Source organism: Bos indicus x Bos taurus, chromosome 13, assembly GCF_003369695.1.
Source record: "Bos indicus x Bos taurus breed Angus x Brahman F1 hybrid chromosome 13, Bos_hybrid_MaternalHap_v2.0, whole genome shotgun sequence".
Taxonomy (NCBI): Eukaryota; Metazoa; Chordata; class Mammalia; order Artiodactyla; family Bovidae; genus Bos; species Bos indicus x Bos taurus.
This window is the reverse complement of record NC_040088.1, coordinates 50,616,223-50,639,886: the sequence shown is the minus strand read 5'-3', so window position 1 is coordinate 50,639,886 and position 23,664 is coordinate 50,616,223. Positions and strand designations below refer to the sequence as shown.

At 41.0% G+C, this 23,664-nt stretch overlaps 1 protein-coding gene across 4 annotated transcripts in view; it reads left to right on the top strand.

Moving 5' to 3' along the window:
• The window catches only part of CACNB2 (calcium voltage-gated channel auxiliary subunit beta 2), a 427,802-nt gene that overhangs the window by 123,023 nt on the left and 281,115 nt on the right, over positions 1–23,664 (top strand). The window contains exon 1 of one of the 4 annotated variants that reach the window (XM_027559820.1): positions 20,417–20,482. The exons of the other annotated variants lie outside the window; for them this stretch is intronic. Coding sequence (XP_027415621.1) covers positions 20,435–20,482 — 48 coding nt within the window. The 5' untranslated portion in view covers positions 20,417–20,434. Of the gene's footprint in view, positions 1–20,416; positions 20,483–23,664 lie in introns of those variants that run through there. 4 annotated transcript variants of the gene reach the window in all.

Sequence of the window (23,664 nt, the reverse complement as noted above, 5' to 3'; positions counted from 1 at the left end):
AAGGAGGACTTGCTGCCCAGCACACACAAGCCCAGTGGCTGACAAATGTCCCTTTAATGAAGTCCACATCTGAAGCCCTCAAACCTGTGAAGATGTTACCTGATGTGGCCAAAGGGACTTGGCAGATCTTGTTAAGGATCTCGAGCTGGGAAGATTATCCCGGATTATCCCAGCAGGTCTAATGTAATCACAAGGATGACAGGAGACACAGAATTAGAGAAGAGATGGTGACAATAGAAGCAGAGGTCAGAGGGATGCAATCACTTGCTTTGAGTTGGAAAGGGACCAGGAGCCAAAGAACAAGAACCCAGCCGCCTCTCAAAGCTGGGAAAGGCAAGGAAACAAGTTTCCCCTCAAGACTCCAGAAGGAGCACAGCCCTGCTGACACTTTGATTTTTTTTCCCAGTGAGACTCATTTTAGACTCCGGATCTCCAGAACTGTTAGGTAATAAATCTGTGTAGCTTTGAGCCAACGCATTTGTGATCATTTGTTACAGCAGCTTGTTGCTGTTCAGTCGCTAAGTCGTGTCCGTCTCTTTAAGACGCCATGGACTTCAGCACGCCAGCCTCCTCTGCCTTCTACTATCTCCCGGAGCTTTCTCACATTCATGTCCATTGAGTCAGTGATGCTGTCTCACCATCTCATCCTGTCACCCCTGTTCCTTTTGCCTTCAGTCTTTCCCAGCATCAGGGTCTTTTCCAATGAGTCGGCTCTTCACATCAAGTGGTCAGAGAACTGGAGCTTCAGCTTCAGCATCAGTCCTTCCAGTGAATATTCAGAGTTGATTTCATTTAGGATTGACTGCTTTGATCTTGTTGTCCAAGGGACTCTCAGCAGTCTTCTCTAACACCATAGTTCGAAAGAATCAATTCTTTGGTGCTCAGCCTTCTTCATGGACCAGCTCTCACATCTGTATATGACTACTGGAAAAACCATAGCTTTGACGGTATGGACCTTTGTCAGTGGGAAACCAGTGTAGGCACACAGTATGTAAAACTACCCACCGTGTGTCTGTTGTATGTTTCTAGGTGAACCAGGCTGAAACTGCCAGAAGTAAACCTTCAGTGTTGTTGCCAGTGTTCTTTTTTTTTTTTTTTTTTTGGCCAAACGAGTACAGAATGTGTTTAGTATTTGAAGTTAGCCATGTGGTTACCTCTCTTCCACCAAGAATCAAGAAAGTCGGCTCCAACTAGGCATTATCCACTCCTGCAAGGTATGTTCTAGGGCAGAGCATAGAGTTTTAATGTAAGAGAGGTTCAGAATCCTGGCAGCCCAGTGGTTAAGACTCTGTGCTTCCATTGCAGGGGGCACGGGCTCAATCCCTGGTGAGGGAACTAATATCTCTCGTGCCACACAGGACAGCCAAAAAGTAAACAAATAAAAATAAATTTAAAATCCTGGGGAGGTCAAGGCATAGGGTTAGAAGTGTTCCTACTTCAAGAATTTGCATTTATTTTTATTTTGGCTGTGCTTTCAAATATGCATTGTTCTTATATTAATCAGGAGTTGGGAAGCAATCTGAGGGATCCCTGGTGTGTGTGTTGGGGTGGTGCTGGTTGGAAAAGATGTGAAGAGTGAGCATTCACTGTGACCTGAGGAGGAAATGTTCGGAAAGGATGCTTCATTGGCTGTTCCACTCCAGGAATCCAGAGAATGGCTCTAAGTGGAAAATTCCAGTGCCCCCTGGCTCCCCAAGGGAAAAAGCCTTCAATGATTGGCTGGGTCATTATTGGTTAAACATTAGTTCTCCATTCAGACTTCTGAGCATTGAAGCCCCACTCTACTTCCCCTTGCTGTGTGAGCTTAAGCCACTTAGGTAACCACTCTGTGCTCAGTTTTTCTGGGTGGTGGTGACAGTTGTTTAGTCACCAAGTCGTGCTCAACTCCGTGTCACCCCATGGACTGTAGCTGGCCAGGCTCCTCCGTCCATGGGATTTCCTAGGCAAGAGTACTGGAGTGGGTAGCCATTTCCTTCTCCAGGAGACCTTCCCAACCCAGGGATTGAACCTGCGTCTCTTGCATTGGCGGGTGGATTCTTTACCACTGAGCCACCTGGGAAGCCCTTCCCATGTGGTATGTGCATATGCATACATGTTGCTTCAGTCGTGTCTGACTCTGTGCGACCCGATGGACTCTAGCCTGCCAGGCTCCTCTGTCCATGAGATTCTCTGGCCAAGAATACTGGAGTGGGTTGCCATGCCCTCCTCCAGGGAATCTTCCCAACCCAGAGATCGAACCCCTGTCTCTTGCATCTCCTGCATTGGCAAGCAGGTTCTTTACCACAAGAGAACTGGGAAGCCCTCCTGTGTGGTAAATAGGTACAAAAATATAGCTTGAACAATTGGTGTGAAAGTTACAAGAAAAAAAAAGTGCTTCGCACATAGGAAGCACTCCGTAAATGTTAAACCATTGCTATAATGCTGACAACCTTGGAGAACATCAGAATTTTGAAAAGGGGAAACCAATAAGCTCCTAGTTCTCTATTTTTAAAAAAAATTTTTTTACCATATTTTCCCTACTTCCTCTGTCACATAAATAAGCCAAAGGTGCCCCCTGTGTATTGATCCCTATGTTGTTTATTTCCTCGCTGAGAGCTGAAATCTGTTAGCTCAAAAGCAGGCTGGTGCCAAATTCAGATTTGTATATATCCAGTTGTTTTAAACATAGCCCAAAGGAGCAGATGTTGACCCCTTTTGCGCCTCTTTGATTTGCATAACCCACGAAATCTCACCTCACATCTGCCAGCCATAGATGAGTTAGAGCCTTGTAGTTACGAGGCTCCAGGAGGTTCCAGCTCTTTGAGGTCTCTGACCCAGAGACTCCTCGCCACGTTCTGGGAGACATCACACAGATACTGTAAGCCCCGCTTCCACCCCGTCTCCTTTGAGAATTCCCTGGTCATCCTCCCCTCCTGAGTAGCAATCCCTACGTGCCATAGGCTCTGGACCAACATCCGCTGGAAGGGACATCCCCCAGATACAAATCTGTCGGTTGCCTAACAAAGCTTGTGTGACCTTGGGTCACATCTTTTCCTTTGATCAGCCCCCAAATCTCTCAGACTCCCTGCATCCTCTTTTCCCACTAACACCAATTCCCGAAGAACATTCAAGCGTATTTTTGCTTCTGCCTCTTGTAAGAAGCCCACGAGAACCAATGGGCAGAGAAGCACATGTTTTACTTGCTTTAGAGTTGCCCCCATTTGGGATATGAAGTGTTGGACATGGAACAATTGTTAGGAGTGTCCAATGGCTCAAATGATTCTATTCATTCTGTCCCACATTTAAAAAAAAATCATACACTATGATCGTAGGTGTATCTGTTGGTACTTTCCAAAATAAAGCTACTGAATGAGAAAAAATGAAATTCAAATGTATAAACTTAAGCTTAGAAAGTCAGTAGACAGGGAACACTGTTCAGTATTCTGTAATAACCTAAATGGGGAAAGATTTTGAGAAAGAATAGATACAGAATCACTTTGCTGTACACCTGAACCTAACGTAACAATTGTTATACAGCTGTGCCCCAATATAAAATAAAAAATTTAAAAAGAAAGTCAGTAGAAAGCCTTACTTCTCCAGAGCCAATTAAGTTGATGTTAGGACCCAAACGAAGGAGGAAAAATGTTTATGTCAAACATAATGAGTTGGTTCTTTCAAAAAAGGAAACTTCATAGTTCAGTTATTTTGCTTTTGGAACTATCTGGTTCATAAATGAGAAGAATAAAATACTATTGGCTCTGATAGTAAAAGAAATAATAATTGGGCAAATACATGACTTTTTTTTTTAGAAGTACTTTATCCCTAACCAGATGACGCTCCCCAAGTTCCACTCCCTCTGATCTTAAAATTGAAAGACCATTTTCTGTTACATCTAGCATTCTTGTAGGCTCCTCAACTAATTAAACCAGACAGGGGAAGGGAAAAAATGAGATTGTCTCATCCAGTTCTTTGCTTCCATGTTGCTCCATTGTTAGTTCAGGATTATTAAAAGATGAACTTCTTTTGAAGGCATCTGAGAAAGGAATGTTTGTGATCTCACTCGACATATCTGAAGTTCTTCCTGTTGTTCTGTTCTGTAATTTTATATCTTTATGACCAGCATCTTTTCATAGTCCATCACCGCCCCCATTGTCCTCACTTTCCTCCTGACTCTGTGTAGGCACTGTGATCATACAAACACTTTCAGCTCTCTCTCTCCCCCTCTCCCCTCTGTCTCCCTCTCCCCTCCCCTCTCATTCTCTCTGTGTGTCTTATTCTAGCTCTCTGCCTTTGTCCAGTACTCCTGGGAAACCCAAGCCAGGCTAAACACGACTCTTATGGACCCTTTGCTTGAACTTGAGTCGATGAACATGGTAGAAGGAAAAAGCACTCCGTAAGGACTGTTTTCTCTAAGTTTAGGACCACAAATGTCAGCGTGCTCTCGGTGCCACTCATCAGCCCTTGTTCCCTGGCCCTTCCACTTGGCCACTCCTAAGATGCCTCCCCTTTGTCCTCCATCTCCAATACTTTCTCATCTTCTCACTCTGTTAATCACCTTTCTTCTGATTTCATCTGAGAAAACAAGAACTCTCCCCAAAGCCCTTCCTCCCACTCCCTCTATTAAACCCGGTGGTACCCAAGCCCCTCTGCCCTCCTTCCTGTTACAGTGGGTGAACTGATCAAGAGCCCATCTTCGTGCATGGGTCCCATCCCCTCTGGTCCACCCAAGGACTTTGCTCCTACTACAGTCTCTCCTGAAGCATCCCTCTCCCTCATCTCTTTTCTGTAATATCTCCATTCAAAGGAAAACATTCCTTATTCCCATATTCTATTGAAGCCCTGTTTTCATTTTTCCTCGCTAAAGAATATCTCCTTGAAAACAGCTCTCTCTACTCACTGTAGCAAGTTGTTTTCCCTCCTTCTTAATGGAACTTATTTCAGTCAGACTTTTGATGAAGCCCCTTCATTGACTACAGTCTCTCATGATCATCAGGAGCCTCTACGATGGTCAGATCTCAGTCTAGTCTACATCTAACTTGACTTTGGTTGGTGTTGAACAAAGCCAGTTACTCCCCTCCATGCAGAGCATCACTCTCCAGTTTTCTCCCTCTTTCCCTCACTGCTCACTTCTTTGTTGGGTTCTCCTTTTCTTCTGACCTCTCAGTGGTGCCATGCCCCAGGAATCAGTTTCCAGACCCCTTCTCTGTCCATATTTCTCTAGGGACTTTCACTAAAGGTCATGGTCCTAAAGATCATATATGGTGACTTCCAAGTTTATAGCTCAACCCAAGCCTCTTTCATTTATACTAGATTGCCTGCTTGACATATCCACATTGGTAACCTTTAGGTCTCCCCAACAAAGAAGGCAATGGCACCCCACTCCAGTACTCTTGCCTAGAAAGTCCCATGGGTAGAGGAGCCTGGTAGGCTGCAGTCCATGGGGTCGCGAAGAGTCGGACACGACTGAGTGACTTCCCTTTCACTTTTCACTTTCATGCATTGGAGAAGGAAATGGCAACCTACTCCAGTGTTCTTGCCTGGAGAATCCCAGGGACGGGGGAGCCTGGTGGGCTGCCGTCTATGGGGTCGCACTGAGTTGGACACGACTGAAGCGACTTAGCAACAGGTCTCCCAAAATCCATATCCCCCTCGAAACTGTTTTTTGTTCGTTCGTTTTCTCCTCCCAAGTCTGCTCTTCCCTAAGTATTCTTCTTCCTAGTGAATGGAACTACCACTCACATAGTTGTCTAACCCTCATCTGTCCCCCTTCCCAAATTAGCTTATTCTTGGCTCGTCTTTTTTCCCTCTCCAACATGAAATTCTGGGTCCATTCTGTCACCTAACCTTTATTTTTTAATTTTTAGTTTATATTATAGTTGAGTGACCATGTATTAGTTTTAGATGCACAGCAGAGTGATTCAATTTTATGTGTGTGTGTGTGTGTGTGTATCTCTTCTTTTTCAAATTCTTTTCCCATTTGGGTGATTTCGGTGTATTGAGTAGAGTTCTGTGTACTGTGCATTAGGTCCCTGTTGGTTATCTGTTTCAAATATAGCAGTGTGTACATGTCAGTTCCCTTCCACTTTTCCCCTTTGGTAACCAGAAGTTTATTTTCTAAGTCTGTGAGTCTGTTTCTGTTTTATAAGTAAGTTTATTTATATCATTTTTTTAAGATTCCACATATAAACAATATCATGTGTTGTCTTTATCCGACTTCCTTTACTTAGTGTGATCATTTCCAAGTGCATCCATGTTGCTGTAAATGGCATTAGTTCATTATTTCTTATGGGTAGTATTCCATTGTGTGTGTACACACACACACACCCCACATCTTCTTTATCCATTCATCTGTCAATGAACATTTAAGTTGCTTCTGTATCTTGGCAATTATAAATAGTGCTGCTATGAACATTGGAGTACATGTACCCTTTTGAACTTACACTGTTGGTGGGAAATGTAAATTGGTACAGCCACTATGGAAAACAGTATGGAGGTTCCTTAAGAAACTAAAATAGAGCTACCATATGATCAGCAATCCCTTTTCTGGGCATATATTCAGAGAAAAACATGGTTGTCACCTTACCTCTAAAATATATCCAAAATCCTGCTGCTGCTACTGCTATGTCACTTCAGTCATGTCCAACTCTGTGTGACCCCATAGACGGCAGCCTACCCGGCTCCTCTGTCCCTGGCATTCTCCAGGCAAGAGTACTGGAGTGGGGTGCCATTTCCTTCCAATGCATGAAAGTGAAAAGTGAAAGTGAAGTCGCTCAGTCATATCCGACTCTTTGTGACCCCATGGACTACAGCCTATCAGGCTTCTCTGTCCATGGGATTTTCCAGGCAAGAGTACTGGAGTGGGGTACCAATGCCTTCTCCAACCCAAAATCCTACCACTTTTCAATGTTTTCCCCCACAAATACTTTCAGACCAAGCCCCTGTTCCTCACCTGAACTATTGCAATAGTTTCAAAAATGCTATAAGACTTAGCTCCTGGGCGTCTTCATACAGCAGACAGAAAGCCACTTGTAAGATGTAAATCAAATCGTGTGTCCTTTTCAAAGCTCACCAATGGCTTGTTTGCAACTGGAATAAAATCCAGTCCTTACACTGACCTGAAGATCCTAAATGATCAAGCCTCTGGGTCCTCACAGGGCTCCAACCACAGGTACCATCTTGCTCTTCCTCCTGTAGGTCCAGGACACTCCCTCTCCAGATGTTTGCCTGGATTTTTACCCCCAGGTGGTCACATGTCTCACTCTTCAGCTCAAAGTTCATCTTTCTAAAAGGGTTTCCCTGACCAACTTATATATAATAGAAACTTACACCTCCACTATTCTTCTTTATCTCTCTTCACACAGTTCAGAAAAAATGCATATTGACACTTCTTAACATTTGTTTTCATTTCCATTGCCTGCCTGAATCCATGAAAGCTGAAGTTGTGAGTTGTTAACTGGTATGTCTCCACTGTCTGAAATGGGGCTTGATTCACAGAAGGTGCTTAGAGATATTTTTTGAGTGAATGGAAAAGTCCAACAAATTCTTATTATTTGCCCAGCAAATAATTGGAAATAGCAATTAAGTCTTAGCTTAGGCTGGTAACCCCAATTAATTTTGTCTTTCCCCAAGGCCTTATTCTTCAACATCAGCTTTGCATTTCTTCCCTAATCTTTCTCTTTGAATATTTGTTACTTTTGTTGGGAAACTTAACCCTAGACTGTTGTCTTGCCAATTGTCTTAATGGATTCAATTTTTCCTCTGTTTTTTCATGAATGTGTCAAATTTTCTGTTTTTTAAAATTTCCCATTACCAGTTAATTTCTACCTGTCCTCTATATTTTAATATAAATAATTATCTTTTTGCATTTATTTTCTCTGAAGGGATTTTTTTCCTCACTAAAATTGTTTTGTATATTATTCTTGGTCCTTTGACTTTAGCCTGGTGTTTTCAATGTCAAGGAATATTTCAGGGTATGTATTCATTCACTTATCTAACCAAAAAACCAACTATTAAAACCCTATTATGTACTCACAGCATAATTTGAAAAGGACCCAACAGTAGTAAAAATATCAGTTTATTTTCACAGATGAGCTTAGTAGGAAACAGAAAGTTTGGCAATCTGGGAGAATATTTCCATGAAATTCTCAGCAAACTCTTAACAGAGCCTGCACAAAATTTGACTCTAAAAGTGTTATTTTCTTACTTTGTTTCTAAATGGAAAAATTTGGATTTTATGGAGCTATCCAAAGTCCTGTTTAGTGACTATCTACAGAATTTTGGCTGCCCCTTGGACCAGTTAGCACTTCTTCTTAGCTCACACACCCAGGAGGTACCCAGTAATCTTCCGGAACCAAATGGGGCCTCCCAGAGCAATCCTTTCATCTTCTGAAGTAATTAAATTAATCTGGAAGCACTCAGTTTCATATTAGGGTAGAAAAGAATAATACTACATGCTTTCCTTTGAAAAGCACATTAAAGCTTAAAAAAAAAAAAAAGCCCATTAGTAAAACTATAAAATACAGACTTCCCTGGTGGTCCAGTGGTTAAGACCACACTTGCAATGCAGGGGGTATGGGTTTGATCCCTGGTTGGGGAACCAAGATCCCACATGGTGCACCTCTTAGCCAAAAAAAAAAAGTTAAAAAAAAAGAAAAGGAAACGTATAAAATAGAAAATGAACCCAAGGTGATATTAATGCCTAATATAGTAGTCTGTGTTTTAGAGAACTTGCTAAGTGATTTTGGGCATTTATTATCATATAGACTTGTTAGTAATTTCAAATGTAGTTCATTTCTCCTAAAATGCGGACAGCCAAATACTTTGCTGTGCCTTTTCTAGCTTCTGTCTAATCCTCCAAAAACAGTCTTAAAGAAACGTGAAAATTGGCCAATTTAATGGCATGCTGCAAGGCCGTTACTGTTTGAGTGTTAACACATTTTTTTGAACTAGTCCTTCGGGCCTGTCTGCCCTCGGTTTTAGCTCATCACTTTTGACGTTGTCTGGTCTAAATGTGGAAAGGCTTCAGCAACCTAAGCCTTACTTTTGGACAAACTAAAGATTAAATATATCCAGATGGTTGTGAGCATCATATAGCCACACTGTAGTTGAGTGTAGAATGAAAAACACAGCAAATTCCTTTTGAACTTGGGCTTCTTCTGTTACCATCTCCGCATCTCTGCTCTCTGAAGCCCTCATCGAAAGACCCAACATCACACAGGCATAAGCTCCAATTCCCTCCCAGGTCTGTTCTTATTCCCCGAGTATACATCTGCTGAAACCACTTTCTTTTTCCTGTTATCTGAAATGTTTCTATGAAAATGAAGGGGGTTAGAAGAAAAGCCATTTGCTTTAACTACAACTGCAAATGGAGATGGGGTAGGCTTGTCTTTTTTTTTTTTTTTTTTGGTGGCTGCACCACGTAGCCTGCGGATCTTAGTTCTCCAGGGATCAAACTTGTGCCCCCTGCAGTGGAACACAGTCTTAACCACTGCGCCACTAGGGAAGTCCCGGGGTGACCTTGTCTTAAGTGTTTTTCTCTTTCATTATACTGAATACACCCAGCTTGATTACTCAATCTGTGTTGAACAAGCTTCTTAAAATCAGTCTTAAGATCATTGTCATTTAATTTTTATCAGAAGGTCATCAGTCAATGAGAAATAGTATTCAGTGGATTTGTTTGAAGGACAGAGTCCATCACTGTTGGAAACTCTGGAGGCCTAGTATTTGGGGTCAAGAGCTTTGGAGTTCAACAGATCTGGGTTCAAATTTTTACTGCTTATGTGTTGTAGGGCCTAATCTCTGAAGTCTGTTTCCTCATTTTTAATTTAAGGATAAATAATAATGATACCTTCTTCAAGTTGATATGAGGAGTAAAGGAATAATGCGTCCTAACGTCCACATCAGTAGATGTTAAGTCTTTTGGTTATTGCTCTTGTTGATACTCAGGGATCAAGCCATATCTGTACAGAGTTAGGTGTCTTGGCCTGCTCATTCTCCCCTGACTCCCCCAGAGTATTTTATTGAATTCCCTGTGGTGTGGGACTTAGTTTCCAGCCCAGGTCAGTCTAAGAAGCAACTCTTTACCGCCCATAGTGGCATTTCCCCTTAAGGGTGCCCCCAGGAGTGCTGTTTATCACTTTCCACAATTCTCCTTTTCATGGGGACCTCCAGGAGAATTCAGGGTTCCATGTCAGTGCCAAGCAGAGACATCCTTCTGAGCATTTGGTTTATTTTAAGCTCATGGACAGTAAATTACATAACTGACCGAGTTTCCCTTCTTGAGTTGGCTGCTGGAAAGCTTAGACCCAAATGTATGGCTCATTTGTCGGCAGTGCATTGGTTATTATGGGATGCATTTTGTGTCCTTTGCTTTATTGTTTTACTTTTTTATTCTCTCTTCTCTTTCAAGCAAATTAAATGTTATTTTACAATTTATTCTTATAAGTTGCCTAAACTAACTGCTGAAGCAAGGTGAGGCATACATAGATAGAAAAATACAGAAAGAAAGAATGTGGAGTCATTCAGTCATGTCCGGCTCTTTACGACCCCATGGACTACGTGTAACCTACCAGGCTCCTCTGTCCATGGGATTTTCCAGGCAAGAATACTGGAGTGGGTTGCCATTTCCTTTTCTAAGACAGAAAAAATAGATACAGATATATAAATAAGGCTTCTAGTAAGTGAGCCTGTATAAATGGCTTAGAGCTTGTCTATCTAAAATATGTTTAATTTTTGTCAGAAGATACTTGTTCTATCAAATGAATTTTCCAGTGGGTAAAATTTCAGATTTTGCATGAAAGAGAAAGGAACAAGTTCAAAGATGGGAAAGTTTTGCATGAAGGTAAGTTTGATTTGGGAAGCCAGTAGGGGAACCACTGAGCTCTTGATGGAGAAATGTCTTGTATGATTGGATTAGTTAATTAGCTTATTCATTGTGTACAACCCCAGGGTCAGCTTATAAAATGAATTTTTAACCTTTCATAGAGAGCATAAGACCATGAGCTCAGAAGCCAAACTCCTGGTAGAAGTCCTGGCTCTGTCATTTCCTTGGGTAATTGACTTAACTTCATTGTGCCTCAGTTTCTTTGTTTACTTTATGACAAGTAAGGTATTTTAAAAATTTTTACACATGGATTATATATCTGTCCAAGAATTCTCAAATCTATGAGTGTTTCATGGCAACTTCAGAGAAAATGTGTGTTTTCTTTCTTGGTCTTTCCAAACAAACAGAAAAGCAAAATAGTTTCTGTGAAATATTTTATTGTGCTAGCATTATAGATTTGTTTGTGAAATGTGACACCATAAATAGTGTGTCTTGCCTTTTTCCACCCAAAATATTAGTGTTAGTCACTCAGTGATGTCCGACTCTTTGCAACCCCACGGACTGTAGCCTGCCAGGCTCCTCTGTCTATGAAATTTTCCAGGCAAGAACACTGGAGGTAGCCATTTGCTTCTCCAGGGAATCTTCCTGACCCAGGGATTGAACCTGGATCTCCCACATTGCAGGCAAGTTCTTCAATATCTGAGCCACCAGGGAAGCCCCTTTCTACCCAAAGGTCAGTGGTTTCTTTTTCACATATGTATTGTATTTCCTTAGAGCTATAATGAGTGAAAGGAATGGATGCAATGTATTCTCTGCAAAAATAGTATCATATGGAAAAATTTAACACACAAACATTCTTGGCTGTTCTCCCTCTTCTTCCTTGATGCCTCTACCTCTTATACTAAAGAGAATATATCTTGCCTATTCAGCATTGAAAGAAAGTAAAGAGCTACAGAAATGAAGCAAATCTACCAAATATGAGGCTGGGGCAGGCAGGTTGAGGGAGAAAGAATCTGGAAACTGGCAGCTGGGAAGGGGGTTTTTTGGTGTGTCTGTTTGTGTCCAGAATTGAAGGCAGCCTCATCAGGGGCTTTAGGGTAGAAGGGAATTAGGGAGGGAAGGAAAGGGATTTTTTGAGAAATGTTGCAGGAGGGTATAGGATTCTCTCTAATGTTCACTCTGAGCTATGCAATGAAAAATTGACTTTTGGATGTTCAATTGATTTTTGTTGTTGGATTGTACTTCTTTCAATAGGATTGAACTACAAGAGATCTGAGTTTTATTAGGGTTACATAGTTTTCTCACAGTCTTGAATTGAACCCTGTGTATTCTAACTTTGTAACACAAACTATGTTTTAAACTTGTCATTTAAGTTCGTTGCACATTTCATGTTTATTCATTTTAAAAGTATGACTTCAACTCCTCCAATTACTTTGCATGGAGTTATTTTATTTACTTCCGCCCTTCTCTGTAAAATGAGTAGAATAAGCAAATGATGATGCTGTCTTAACTGGGAAGAAATGCCTCGTTGTTGGTCTGAAAAACCACAACAAACACTCAGAAAGAACAGCGCATAAAAAGAGAACCCAGACACCTTGGTGAGAAATAGAAAGAAAGAAGTTTCAGTCTGTAGAAATTGAAATAAATTACAGGGGTGCGTTTTGGTGGCTAAAAGAGTCAAGTCCAGTGTAAATGCAAGATAGAGATAGAGACTAGATAGAGACTCTGCTCAGGATGCTAAAGAGAGGATTGGCCAAGAAAAGGAGCAAACTGGGACTGACCTGAAAATAAAGATGTATCATGGATTGCCCTAGCAGAAGCTGCGCTTCACAATGGATGGTAGTATCAAGAATGGAAAGAATTGGGCCACAAGTATCTTTTCCACTGGGCTTCTTTTTTCCATTTTCTGTACCTGTCTTTGTCGCCCAAATATCTCATAGATTCCTCCTCTTACCTTACCTACCACCTCCACCACCAGGGACAAGGCATTGTTATCTTTCACAGGCATAATTACAGCAGCTTCTTAGCTGGTCTCCGTTTCTTCTCTGGACATCTTTCCATCTAGTTTCAGCTCCATTACCAATGTGTGTTTTAATTTTTATTTATCTATAAATTTATTTTGGCAGTGCTGGATCTTTGCTGCTGCTAGTGGGCTTTCTCTAGGTGCAGCAAATGGGAGCTACTCTCTAGCTGGCGGTTCACGGGCTTCTCATTGCGGTAGCTTCTCATTGCAGAGCAAGGGCTCTAGGCTGCAGGGGCTTCAGTAACTGCAGCACATGGGCTCAGTAGTTGCGGCACGCAGGCTCTAGGGTGCAAGGGCTTTAGGAGCTGTAGTGCACAGGCTTAGTTGCCCCACAGCATGTGAAATCTTCCCGGACCAGGGATGGAGCCTGTGTCCCCTGCATTGGCGGGTGGATTCTCAACCACCGGACCACCAGGGAAGTCCACCAAGGTGTGTTTAAATGATGCTCATGCCTGTCGACTGTATGAATAGAATCCCACTGCTCTTAATGTAAAGGTGAAAATCCTCAGCTCACATCTCCTGATGTGGCCATCATCTATCTCTCCATCCTCATTTTGCCCCAGTCTCCCTCTTAGTTTGTTCTCCAGCTGTTTACAGGTAGCATCTCCCTTCTGACACAAACACCTTTGTCAATAACATTCCTTCCATTGGACAGGGCTACTCTGACCCCTTCCCCTGCCTCAGCCCTGCTCCATTTGGTTAATTCCTTTCTAGCTTCAGACAGCTGCATCATAGCTCTTCTTCAGGGAAGTTTCCTGCCTCGTTTGATTCTAGAGGGTGTCTGCTCGCTCTACATTTTCATAGTATTCTGTACTTTCAGAGAACTTACTGGTGCCTAATTATGTTTACCTGATTATGGACTCAACTTGTCTTTCTCCCTCCCTGTAGTCCAAGACCACAATTACTTCACTGCTCTTTTTATCCACTAAGACCAAAGCAAACACTCACACATGGCGAATAGCACTCCCTTGGTGTTGTTGACTGAATGGATGAATGTAGATGTTGGGCTTCTTTTTTTGTTTCTGTTTTTAACTGAAATTAGTGGATAACCCGGATTGGGACAAAAAAATCTGAAAAAGTAATATATATAACCAAGTCACTTTGCTGTGCATCTGAAACTAACACAATATTAACACAAATATTGTGTAAACTAACACAATACACTTCAATTTAAAAAATAAATATTAAAAATTTTTTAATTAAAAAAAATAGTGGAGAAGTTTTTGGTGCCCTTAAGAACCTCCAGACTCTGCGGGACTTCACCTTCCAATGCATGAGGTATGGGTTTGATCCCAGGTTGAGGAGCCAGGATCCCACTTGCCTCATGGCTGAAAAAAGAGAAGATAAAACAAAAGCAATATTAAAATGGATTCAGTAAAAACTTTAAAAATGGTCCACGTTAAAAAAAAAAAAAAACATGCTAGATTCTGAATGGTTGCAGTTATAACAACAACATAGTCTGAAGGAAGAGTTCACTGAGTACGTATATGGGCTGCAGTCTCTGGTGAGAGGAGGGCCATTCATTTCCTGAAACCAGAGCCACAGAAGAGTCATAAGCACTCAGACAGCATCAGCCCCAACAAGTAAGCTTCAGCTCCTCTCTGAAAGCTTCTCCAGATACACTTTCATTCATTGTCATCAAAGAGTTTCTCCAAAGCATCACTTTATCGTATTGGACACCCTCTGTGTACTTTATCCCTTGTAACCACTAGTAATGGAGAAAGTGACCAGTAAATAAACTTGAATCCTCATCCTTTATAAAGACTGCCCAGAAGTAAATCTCTTAGGACTTTTCAAATTCCTGACCTTGACATCCTAGGCATTCCTTTGCAGTTCTATTGAATGAGTTGTTTATGTCATTCTACCTCTTGTTGTCACTTTTTAATACTTTACTTTTAATATATCTCACGTTTAACAACCTAGCAAATTTAACAGTTCATTAGGTTTGTGGTTTGGCTACATGAACCCAATAGCTAGTTTTATTGACCTGATTTGATTTAATTATTTAGTAGACAGACATTTAGGGCAGACAACCACAGTAGTTCAATAACTTCAAATTTCTCACTAATAGAGAGTGATCGACTAGTTTTTACAGCCAAACAGGATGGAGCTTTTTTTATTTCCTATTTCTTAATAGAACCACGGAAAATTTCATACTGAAAGGCTTTGATGATTCTGTGTGATAAAGTGTAAACTCCTTGCTGTGATGTTCAAAGACGTCCACAGTCTCACCCCAGCTCAATCTCCTGTTCCAGTCTCCTGATGAGACTGCCTTCTTGTCACTTGTTCCCACTCCCATTCCCTCACCTCCTCCACAATCTGTGGATTAAGCATTTATTCCAGAAACTCTTTGAGGTACTAGTTGGCCAAAAAGTTCGTTAGAATTTTCCTATAATATCTTTATGGAAAAACCTGAAGGAACTTCTTGTCCAATCCAATACTTTTAAAATACAGGTTTAGCATCTATGGCTGGGGTCTTAAACAGTATAAGCAGATCTCACTCTATTGCGCTTCACAGATACGGCATTTTTGATAAATTGAAGGTCTGTGGCAGGCCTGCAGGTCTATTGGTGCCATTTTTCCAACAGCATTTACTTTGTGTCTTGGTGGTCCCATCTGGGTAATTCTCACATTATTGCAGACTTTTTCTTTATTATTCTACCTGGTATGGTGATCTGTGGTCAGCACTCCTTGATGTTGTGACTGACTCAGTGAAGGCTCAGATGAAAGTTAACTTTCTTTAGCAGTAAAGTATTTTAAGGTATGTACATTGTCTTATTAGACATAATGCTATTCACACTTAATAGACTACAGTATAGTATAAGCATACCTTTATATGCACTAGGAAACCAACAAACTCCTGGGACTCACTTTGCTATCTTAGCCATTTTATCGCAGTGATCGGGAAGTGAACTCTGTATCTCTGAGGTCTGCCTGCATAGGGTTTGGTTCTCTTTTATGTGCTGTATAGCCCAGGAAACTTATGGGAAAAGAATCTGAAAGAGAATAGGCATCTGTATATGTATAACTGAATAACTTTGCTGTATATCTGAAACTCACACAACATTGTAAATCACTTATACTCCTCTATAAAATAAAAATATGTACCAAATGAACCTATGAAACAGACAGAATCACGAATATAGACAACAGACTGGTGGTTGCCAAGGAAGAGAGGGTTACGGGAGGGGTGGACTGGGATGTTGGGGTTAGCAGATGTAAGCTTTTGTATGTAGGATGGATAAACAACAAGGTCTGACTGCATAGCACAGGAACTCTATTCGGTATCCTATGATAAAACCTGTTCAAAATCTTATGAAAATAATATAAAAAAGAATGTATGTGTGCGTGTATATATATATATATATCTGAATCACTTTGCTGTACAGTAGAAATTAGCACAACACTGTAAATGAACTATAAGTGTTAGTCATTCACTTGTGTCCGCCCCTTTGTGACCCCGTGAACTGTAGCCCACCAGGCTCCTCTGTCCATGGAATTCTCCAGGCAAGAATACTGGAGTGGATTGCCATTCCCTTCTCCAGGGGATCTTCCCAACCCAGGAATCGAACCTGGGTTACCTGTTTTGCAGGCCGATTTTTTACCTTCTGAGCCACCAGGGAAGTCCAAGAATACTGGAGTGGGTTGCCATGCCCTTCTCTAAGGGGACCTTCCCAACCCAGGGATCGAACCCAGGTCTCCTGCATTGAAGGCGGATTCTTTACCATCTGAGCCACCAGGGAAGCTAAATGAACTATACTTCAATTTTAAAATTTGTTAAAAAGGTAATAATGGAATGATAAAAACAAACGAAAGAGTCCAAATGTAAGCGACATAGGGCTGGTTTGCCAGCTGCACTGCGCTAGGGACACGGGCTTTCTGTCTTGTTGCTCTTTTCTTCTAAACATGAAGTATCCTTTAATGTAGGCAGATGTCCCAGCTCCCAGCAGTTTACCTCCATTCAAGACAGCAAGAAAGGGAGAACAAGAAAAGGGAAGGCATTAAGTTTCGGCACGTGTTATTTCTGCTCCTACCCCACTGAACACAAGCTGGTTACCTGGTCAGCCGTACCAAATTGTGAAAACAATTTCTCTGGCATAGCCCAGGAGCCTCAGGTCCATTTCTATTGCCCAGGATGAAGTAAAGAATTCATGACGAGTGGACTCCAAATATCCATCATACCTAATATGTCTGTGTTACCACACTAAGTGTTAGGGATGGAGAGATGAATAAGGAGTGAGCTTAGGAGAGAGAACCCAGTTCAGTTGGAGAGATTTGGGGTAAATCTCTGTTGTCTGAATGTATCATAAATATTGAATCTGTATACATTCTTCTTTACATCCTATACAAACAAGATTTATTCTGTATATATTCTGTACATAATCTGTGGTTTTGCATTTTCTGCTCCCTTGCCTGGATTCTTTCAGCCCCCATTTTCCACTGGATGCAGTTTTACCCACTCTGCAAAGAGTAGCCCAGTGGGACTTCCCCGGATGCCCAGAGGTTATGACTTCACCCTCCAATGCAGGGGGTGCAGGTTCAATCCCTGGTTGGGGAGCTAAGATTCCATGTGTCTCCTGGCCATAACACCAAAACATAAAATAGAAGCAATATTGTAACAAGTTCAATAAAGACTTAAAAAAATGGTATACATCCCAAAAAAATCTTAAAAAAGAAAAAAAGAATACCCCACCTTTGCTAATAAGCCTTCAGTGTTCCTTCCAGGGATAAATAAGGGTTGTGTTGTTGGTATTCCCATAGCACTCAGATGCTGTGTTCTCTTTTCCTGTCTTTGTTATCAGTGGACAGTATTTTGTTTATTTTCTATCTGTGGCACCTAGGACTGCTGCTGCTGCTAAGTCGCTTCAGTCGTGTCCGACTCTGTGCGACCCCATAGACAGCAGCCCACCAGGCTCCCCCATCCCTGGGATTCTCCAGGCAAGAACACTGGAGTGGGTTGCCATTTCCTTCTCCAATGCATGAAAGTGAAAAGTGAAAGTGAAGTCGCTCAGTCGTGTCCGACCCTTAGCATGGACTGCAGCCTACCAAGCTCCTCGGTCCATGGGATTTTCTAGGCAAGAGTACTGGAGTGGGGTGCCATTGCCTTCTCCAGGCACCTAGGACAGTGCCAAGCAAGTATTAGTAGAGGTGCTCTATCAATGTTTCCCAACTTAGATTAGGGTTTGGCCTCCTCTTGTGGATTCTAGAATGGCAAATGAGTGGTATCTCTAATGAACTGTGGATCTCTCTCATATTGTGTATGATAATATCATAGTGGATAGGAAGTTAAGTGAATGCCAAATTAGATTCATGGAAGAGATCAAGTTTCCAGTGTTTTCCTCTCATTCTAACTTTGAGTTTGTTTTTTATTTTTATTCATTTATTCTAGTAAATATGTACTGGTTGAGGATGATACAGGGTCCTTAGAAAAGGCTGAAATTCAAATGATACATTCTCTTATATTACTTAGTATTTTTCTCACTAAAGTTGATTTCAAAAACTAAAGTGATATCCTACCTTCTGTAAATCTGTCTTATGTGTTCCAGAAAATGTTGCATTTTTTTTTCTAGGACTTACTTCAAAATGCAATGTGCAACATGATTCAAAAATTTTATTTTACTTTGGGCTCCTGATATATTCACAAAAGGAACTTTATTGTCTGTCTGTAGTCTACTGATGTATTCCCAAAAGGAACTTCATTGTCTGTAGTCCATCCATGATTCCCTTTTGAATCTTCAGCTATATGGAGGATTAATCAGTACAGGATAAAACCACAGAATTTTTGCAAACTTTTTCAATTGTATAAATTACTAGCTATTTAAAATATGGTTGCTTATGCTACTTATAAACAAGAGGCTTCCCTGGTGGCACAAATGATAAAGCGTCTGCCTGCAATGTGAGAGACCTGGGTTTGATCCCTGGGTTGGGAAGATCCCCTGGAGAAGGAAATGGCAACCCACTCCAGTACCCTTGCCTGGAAAATTCCATAGATAGAGGAGCTTGGTAGGCTGCAGTCCATGGGGTTGCAAACAGTTGGACAGGACTGAGCAGCTTCACTTTCACTTTCATTTATAAACAAAACACTTGACCATTTGGAGCCTCAGGTCTTCATTAGTCAAATAAAAACATTGAACTAAGGCAGGTTTTTTCAACTCAAGGGTACAAATAATAATAATAGAGTTGTTACTTTATATCCTCCTCATCATCATCATAGCATAGACTACAAATAATAATAGAGTTGTTACTTTAAATCATAGGTTTTCAGGAAAGAACGATAAAATGTTGAGAATTAATAGGCTTGCACATTCCATCTGCCTGAAGAGCTTAATGGTGAGGGATCTTAATTTGTGACATGAAATAGTTAAATATCTTCTCAAGTGGTAACAGTATATGAAGTGACATGGGTGTGGGAGTGAACGTGCATCGACAGCTGTGGCTACATGAATCATGGCTTATCAGAATGGTTGATATCATATAAATTAACAGTTTAATCCCCAAATGCCATAATCATTCGTCTTTTCAGGTGTGACATGTACAAGGACTTTTAGAAAGAATGTTGCGATTGACTCCTTGTCTGCAAACTGTGTCTTTAGAAAAAAGATGTAAATTACAGTTTAGGAGGAATATTCATTTGTGAGATCACGGGCTTGGAAGGCAGGCTTATTGGGTTTCTCGTATCTAAATCATAGGTGATATACTAGCTAATTAATTAATTAGCTCTGACTCAGATCAGTTTTGCTTACCAGAGTTACATTTATTTAATGGGCTTTCACGTAGAAAATGAGCATTTTGGCAGTGAGGAAAAAAAAGCACAAAAATCTGTGTAGCTGTAGTGGTTGACTGTGTTGGGTCCTGAAGTCACTCCTTCCTACGGTTCATGTGAAGCACGTACTGCAAGACGAAGCATCTGACAATTTGGAGGGTGGTTGTGTAGTCCTGGGAATCCGGAGTGAATTAAAGTCTAGACTGTAATTTTTCAGGGGAAAGGGAGGAGGGAGAAGTCGCAGACCAGATATGCCCAAAGTGATACAGAGGCAACACTGAAGCAGGGATGCTGCTGCCAATCTGTGCGTGGGGAGGAAGGCAATCATGGCAGAGCAGCCGCGGGAGCAGCCGCGTTCTCCGAGGCAGTCACATAAACACCATCAGGAGTAGGCCTCCTCTTGCAAAAAAGCAGGAGCCTGCAGGCTTGTGAGATGCAAAGGTTCTCTGCTGTTTGAAAAGCTCCCCAGTTGAGAATGGCTACTGTCAAAACGTTGCCAAGAAACTCTGATGATCCGGACAGTCACAAGTGTAAGTTAGCAAGAGTCATTTCAGGAAAATAAATGATACTTTGGGTAGATTTCTGGTCAGTTTCTTCCCTGAAGAAGAAGAGATCGGATTCCCTGAAAAAAGAAAAAAAAATTAGGGAAAAACAAAGTTTGGGCATGCTTGCAAAAACAGTGGTGTCTTTAGAAACTACCTAGGAGGCAGAAGCTAAGTTTTGATTTGCCCATGCTTCTTACCTGGGAGTGGAAGGTGGGGAGAAATGGACAGTGGCTCTGATGAGAAGAGGAGGCACAGTGCAGCTCGGTGAAACCACACGCTGACTGCGTTCTGCACGGCTCTTCATGCAGTGCTGTGGGCTGGTGCATCGGAGGCGAGCACGGGTGTCCTATGTAAGTTTCTATTGCTGTAAATTGCAGCTAGGGGCTGAAAATACTATCCGTGTCTGTCTGGTGCATGTTGCCTCTTTCAGATGTTTTTAATCCCTGTGCTGAGGATCAGCCAGAGAATCAATCATTTGTACAATGAGTTTTCCAGCCACCTGAGGTCTATGAGATTCTGAGATTTTTTCCGGAGATTTTTTTTTTTTTAATGTATCTTTCATGCCGGGTTACTTTGATAAGGTCGGAAATAGCTTGCACTGGGATTGCTTGGGAAGTGTATTTTCTCAGAGGTCTGTATCAGTTCAAACCAGTTGATATTCTCTTTTACGTAGAGTAGTGCTGTTTTCATCTTTGAATGATGGCATGAAAAAAAATCTTTTTAGGGAGAGATACCACGGAGTTTGTCAAATTAAAGATAGCCACAGAAGCTCCTTTTAAATCCTGTTTTGAACAGCTTTAGAAAAAGAGTAGATGATAATTATTTGATGCATGACACAGCTGTTGCAGTTACGCCAGCATTTACAGCAGCTTTATCATTCTGTGACTCTTTCACTGAAATAGCCCTTATTTCATGGACCTGCTGTGTTTTGCAAAATGGCTGTCTGAGTATTAAATTCTACAAGGCAGGCTTACACAAACACTGAAGTATCACTACTTAAAATAATTGGATGCTAATTGAAAGATGCAGTGCAGTATGCTAGCCGACAAGCTCAGAGGAAGTGCTGGCTTTATTTCCAGCCTCCTTTTGCATTGCGTGTGGCTACTTGATTTTCGGGGAGTGATGTGAAAGGCAACAAGGGGTTTATGCAGGCTGGACAAACTGCGGTGCTAACACTGATCTGAGATTCCTGGCTGCAAAACAAATAGGAAATCGACAAAGAGCTCATCAATACTTAAGGGCAGAGTGTAAAGAAATCTGTGACCTTGGAAAATTGGCCACTATGAGAGAGATATGTGACACGGCCAGGACAAACAAGGTCAAAATCTGATATGATCAACCTAATAAAGTTATTAGAGACCAGGGCTGTGAAAGGGATAGTTGTATTCCTATCAGATCTTAAAGAGAATATTCAATTTTATTCAATAGTAAAAGCTTACGAAGTCTCTTAAAGGTTTTTGTGCCGGTTATCTATTCAGGGTCATTTGTCATTTGGACTCAACAGTTGACATGTAAGGAATAAATGTAGTAGTAGTGCCAGCAAGATTTTTAAAGATGACATCTGCAGGAATGATTTTTCCCAACAGCAAGATTAATTGCTTTTAAATAGGATTTGGAAATAAGTATTAGAAAGTTTTTAAGGTATAAAATTATCCACATAAAGAAAATCTTGAAATTAAAGATAGACATCATTTGAAATTTAAAATCCGTATTTTTATAGACTCATGAAGATTGACAATTCCTTAGTTTCATGTATTTCTGTTTGTTCTTATATAATGAATGAGAAGAAATCTGTGAATATGTAGCCTTCTCACTAGAGGAATTCTGAAAGAATCTGAAAGCCTCAAACAAAATAGTCATTTTTCTTACCCAGCTTATTTTTGTCCTTTTTCTGACATCATGTAAATAAATAGAAGAGACAGCATAAACCGTATCTTCTGGGGTCTTTACTGAAAGGTTAGAGATTTGGTTCATCTGCTAATTTTCAAACTTTTTTTACCCTATATTTTGGTGAAGGAGCCACAAAATATACAGCACAAATATACCTCGAAGATTAAAGAAATTCATATACCTTGGTCACTAGAAACAAGTTTTCCTTTATTTTAGACCATTTCTCTCTTAGGAACTCTAACCTGTAACCCACTTGCTGCTATTCTAGCCTCTTTTCTCTGGCAGTTTAATGTATGGATTGTCGTTTTCTTTATAGATAGTCAACCCAGCGCTGTAGTATGTTAAATCTGAAACATATTTCATTTTCCTTGGAGGAAAAGGACTCTTCATGTATGTATCTGACCATGAGACTTCTCACTTGCCTGCCAAGCAGACAACGTGTGGAGTCGGGAAGCTGCTCATTGAATAAACAGGTGGGCAGCAGGGCGAAGGACACACAAACCCATGGGCAGCAGGAGTGATGAGGCCTCGTCCACTAAGTGGACTGTCCTGGTGGCCTTTCGCTAATATATTATCAATTTAGTGGGATGATGACTTAGACCATGCCAGTATTAAATTCCAACTAAAGCTTTGGCATTAAGTATGTGTGTATATGTAAAAATACATATATTAGGTATAATGGATAATTCAGTCATTTGTATAATTCGGTTATTAGTATAATGTGTTTGTATGTGTATCTCAATCCTCCACTACTTCTTATACCTTATTTTAGTATGACAGTTTTCTCAAGGACTCCTCCTAGTCTCACATCTCAGAAAGAATATGAACGTTCTATGGGTTTTGAATAAAGTTACATACATTTGCTATAGTCCTTTGTTTCTAGGTTTCTCCCTTCCACAGCTATCACCTTTATTAGAAGCCCTCTCCTAACTTGTGTAATGTTGTCTTCATATTCAAAAATTGTCCAGTGAATGCCCTGTAGTCTGTGGCCCCTCTCCTTCTCTGTAAGACTTGGTGCATATGCCTCTTTTTGACATTATTGAGTATTTGAACTCATGATCAAGTCTTCAAGATTTTATTTATACTGAACAATCATTCTTTTAGATCCCAGCTCCGTAGCTCAGACGTAATTCCTACTTTTATCTCAGCTGTCCTTCTATTGTTATTTTATTAAATGACAACAAAATCTGTCAGCTGAATAAATACTCTTAAATATAAAAAGATATAGAAGCCTCGTAAGTTGAGTGTGCATCTCGTACAACACTTCTAAAATATGGACATTTGCATGCTTTGGGGGAGCAGAGATTGACACTGACTCTTTTGGGGTAGACTCTATTGAAGTGTAGCTTCCATGCAGAAAAGTGCAGAAATCTTAAGTGTCAAATCTGGTGAAAGTTCCCAAAGTGAACAACTTTGTGTAACAACAGCAGAATCAAGAATCCAAGTACTGTCAGAACCCTTATCCAATCCCCCCCTCGCCAGTCAGCTCCCCATTCCTCCACAGTACCCTCTAATCTGGCTTCCAGCATCATGGAAGCTGTTTTCCTGTTTCCAGATTTTATATAAATGGACTTATTTCATCTCTACTCTTGTTTGGTTTGGTTAATGTCATTCATCCTTCTCTTGGGAGATTAACCCATAT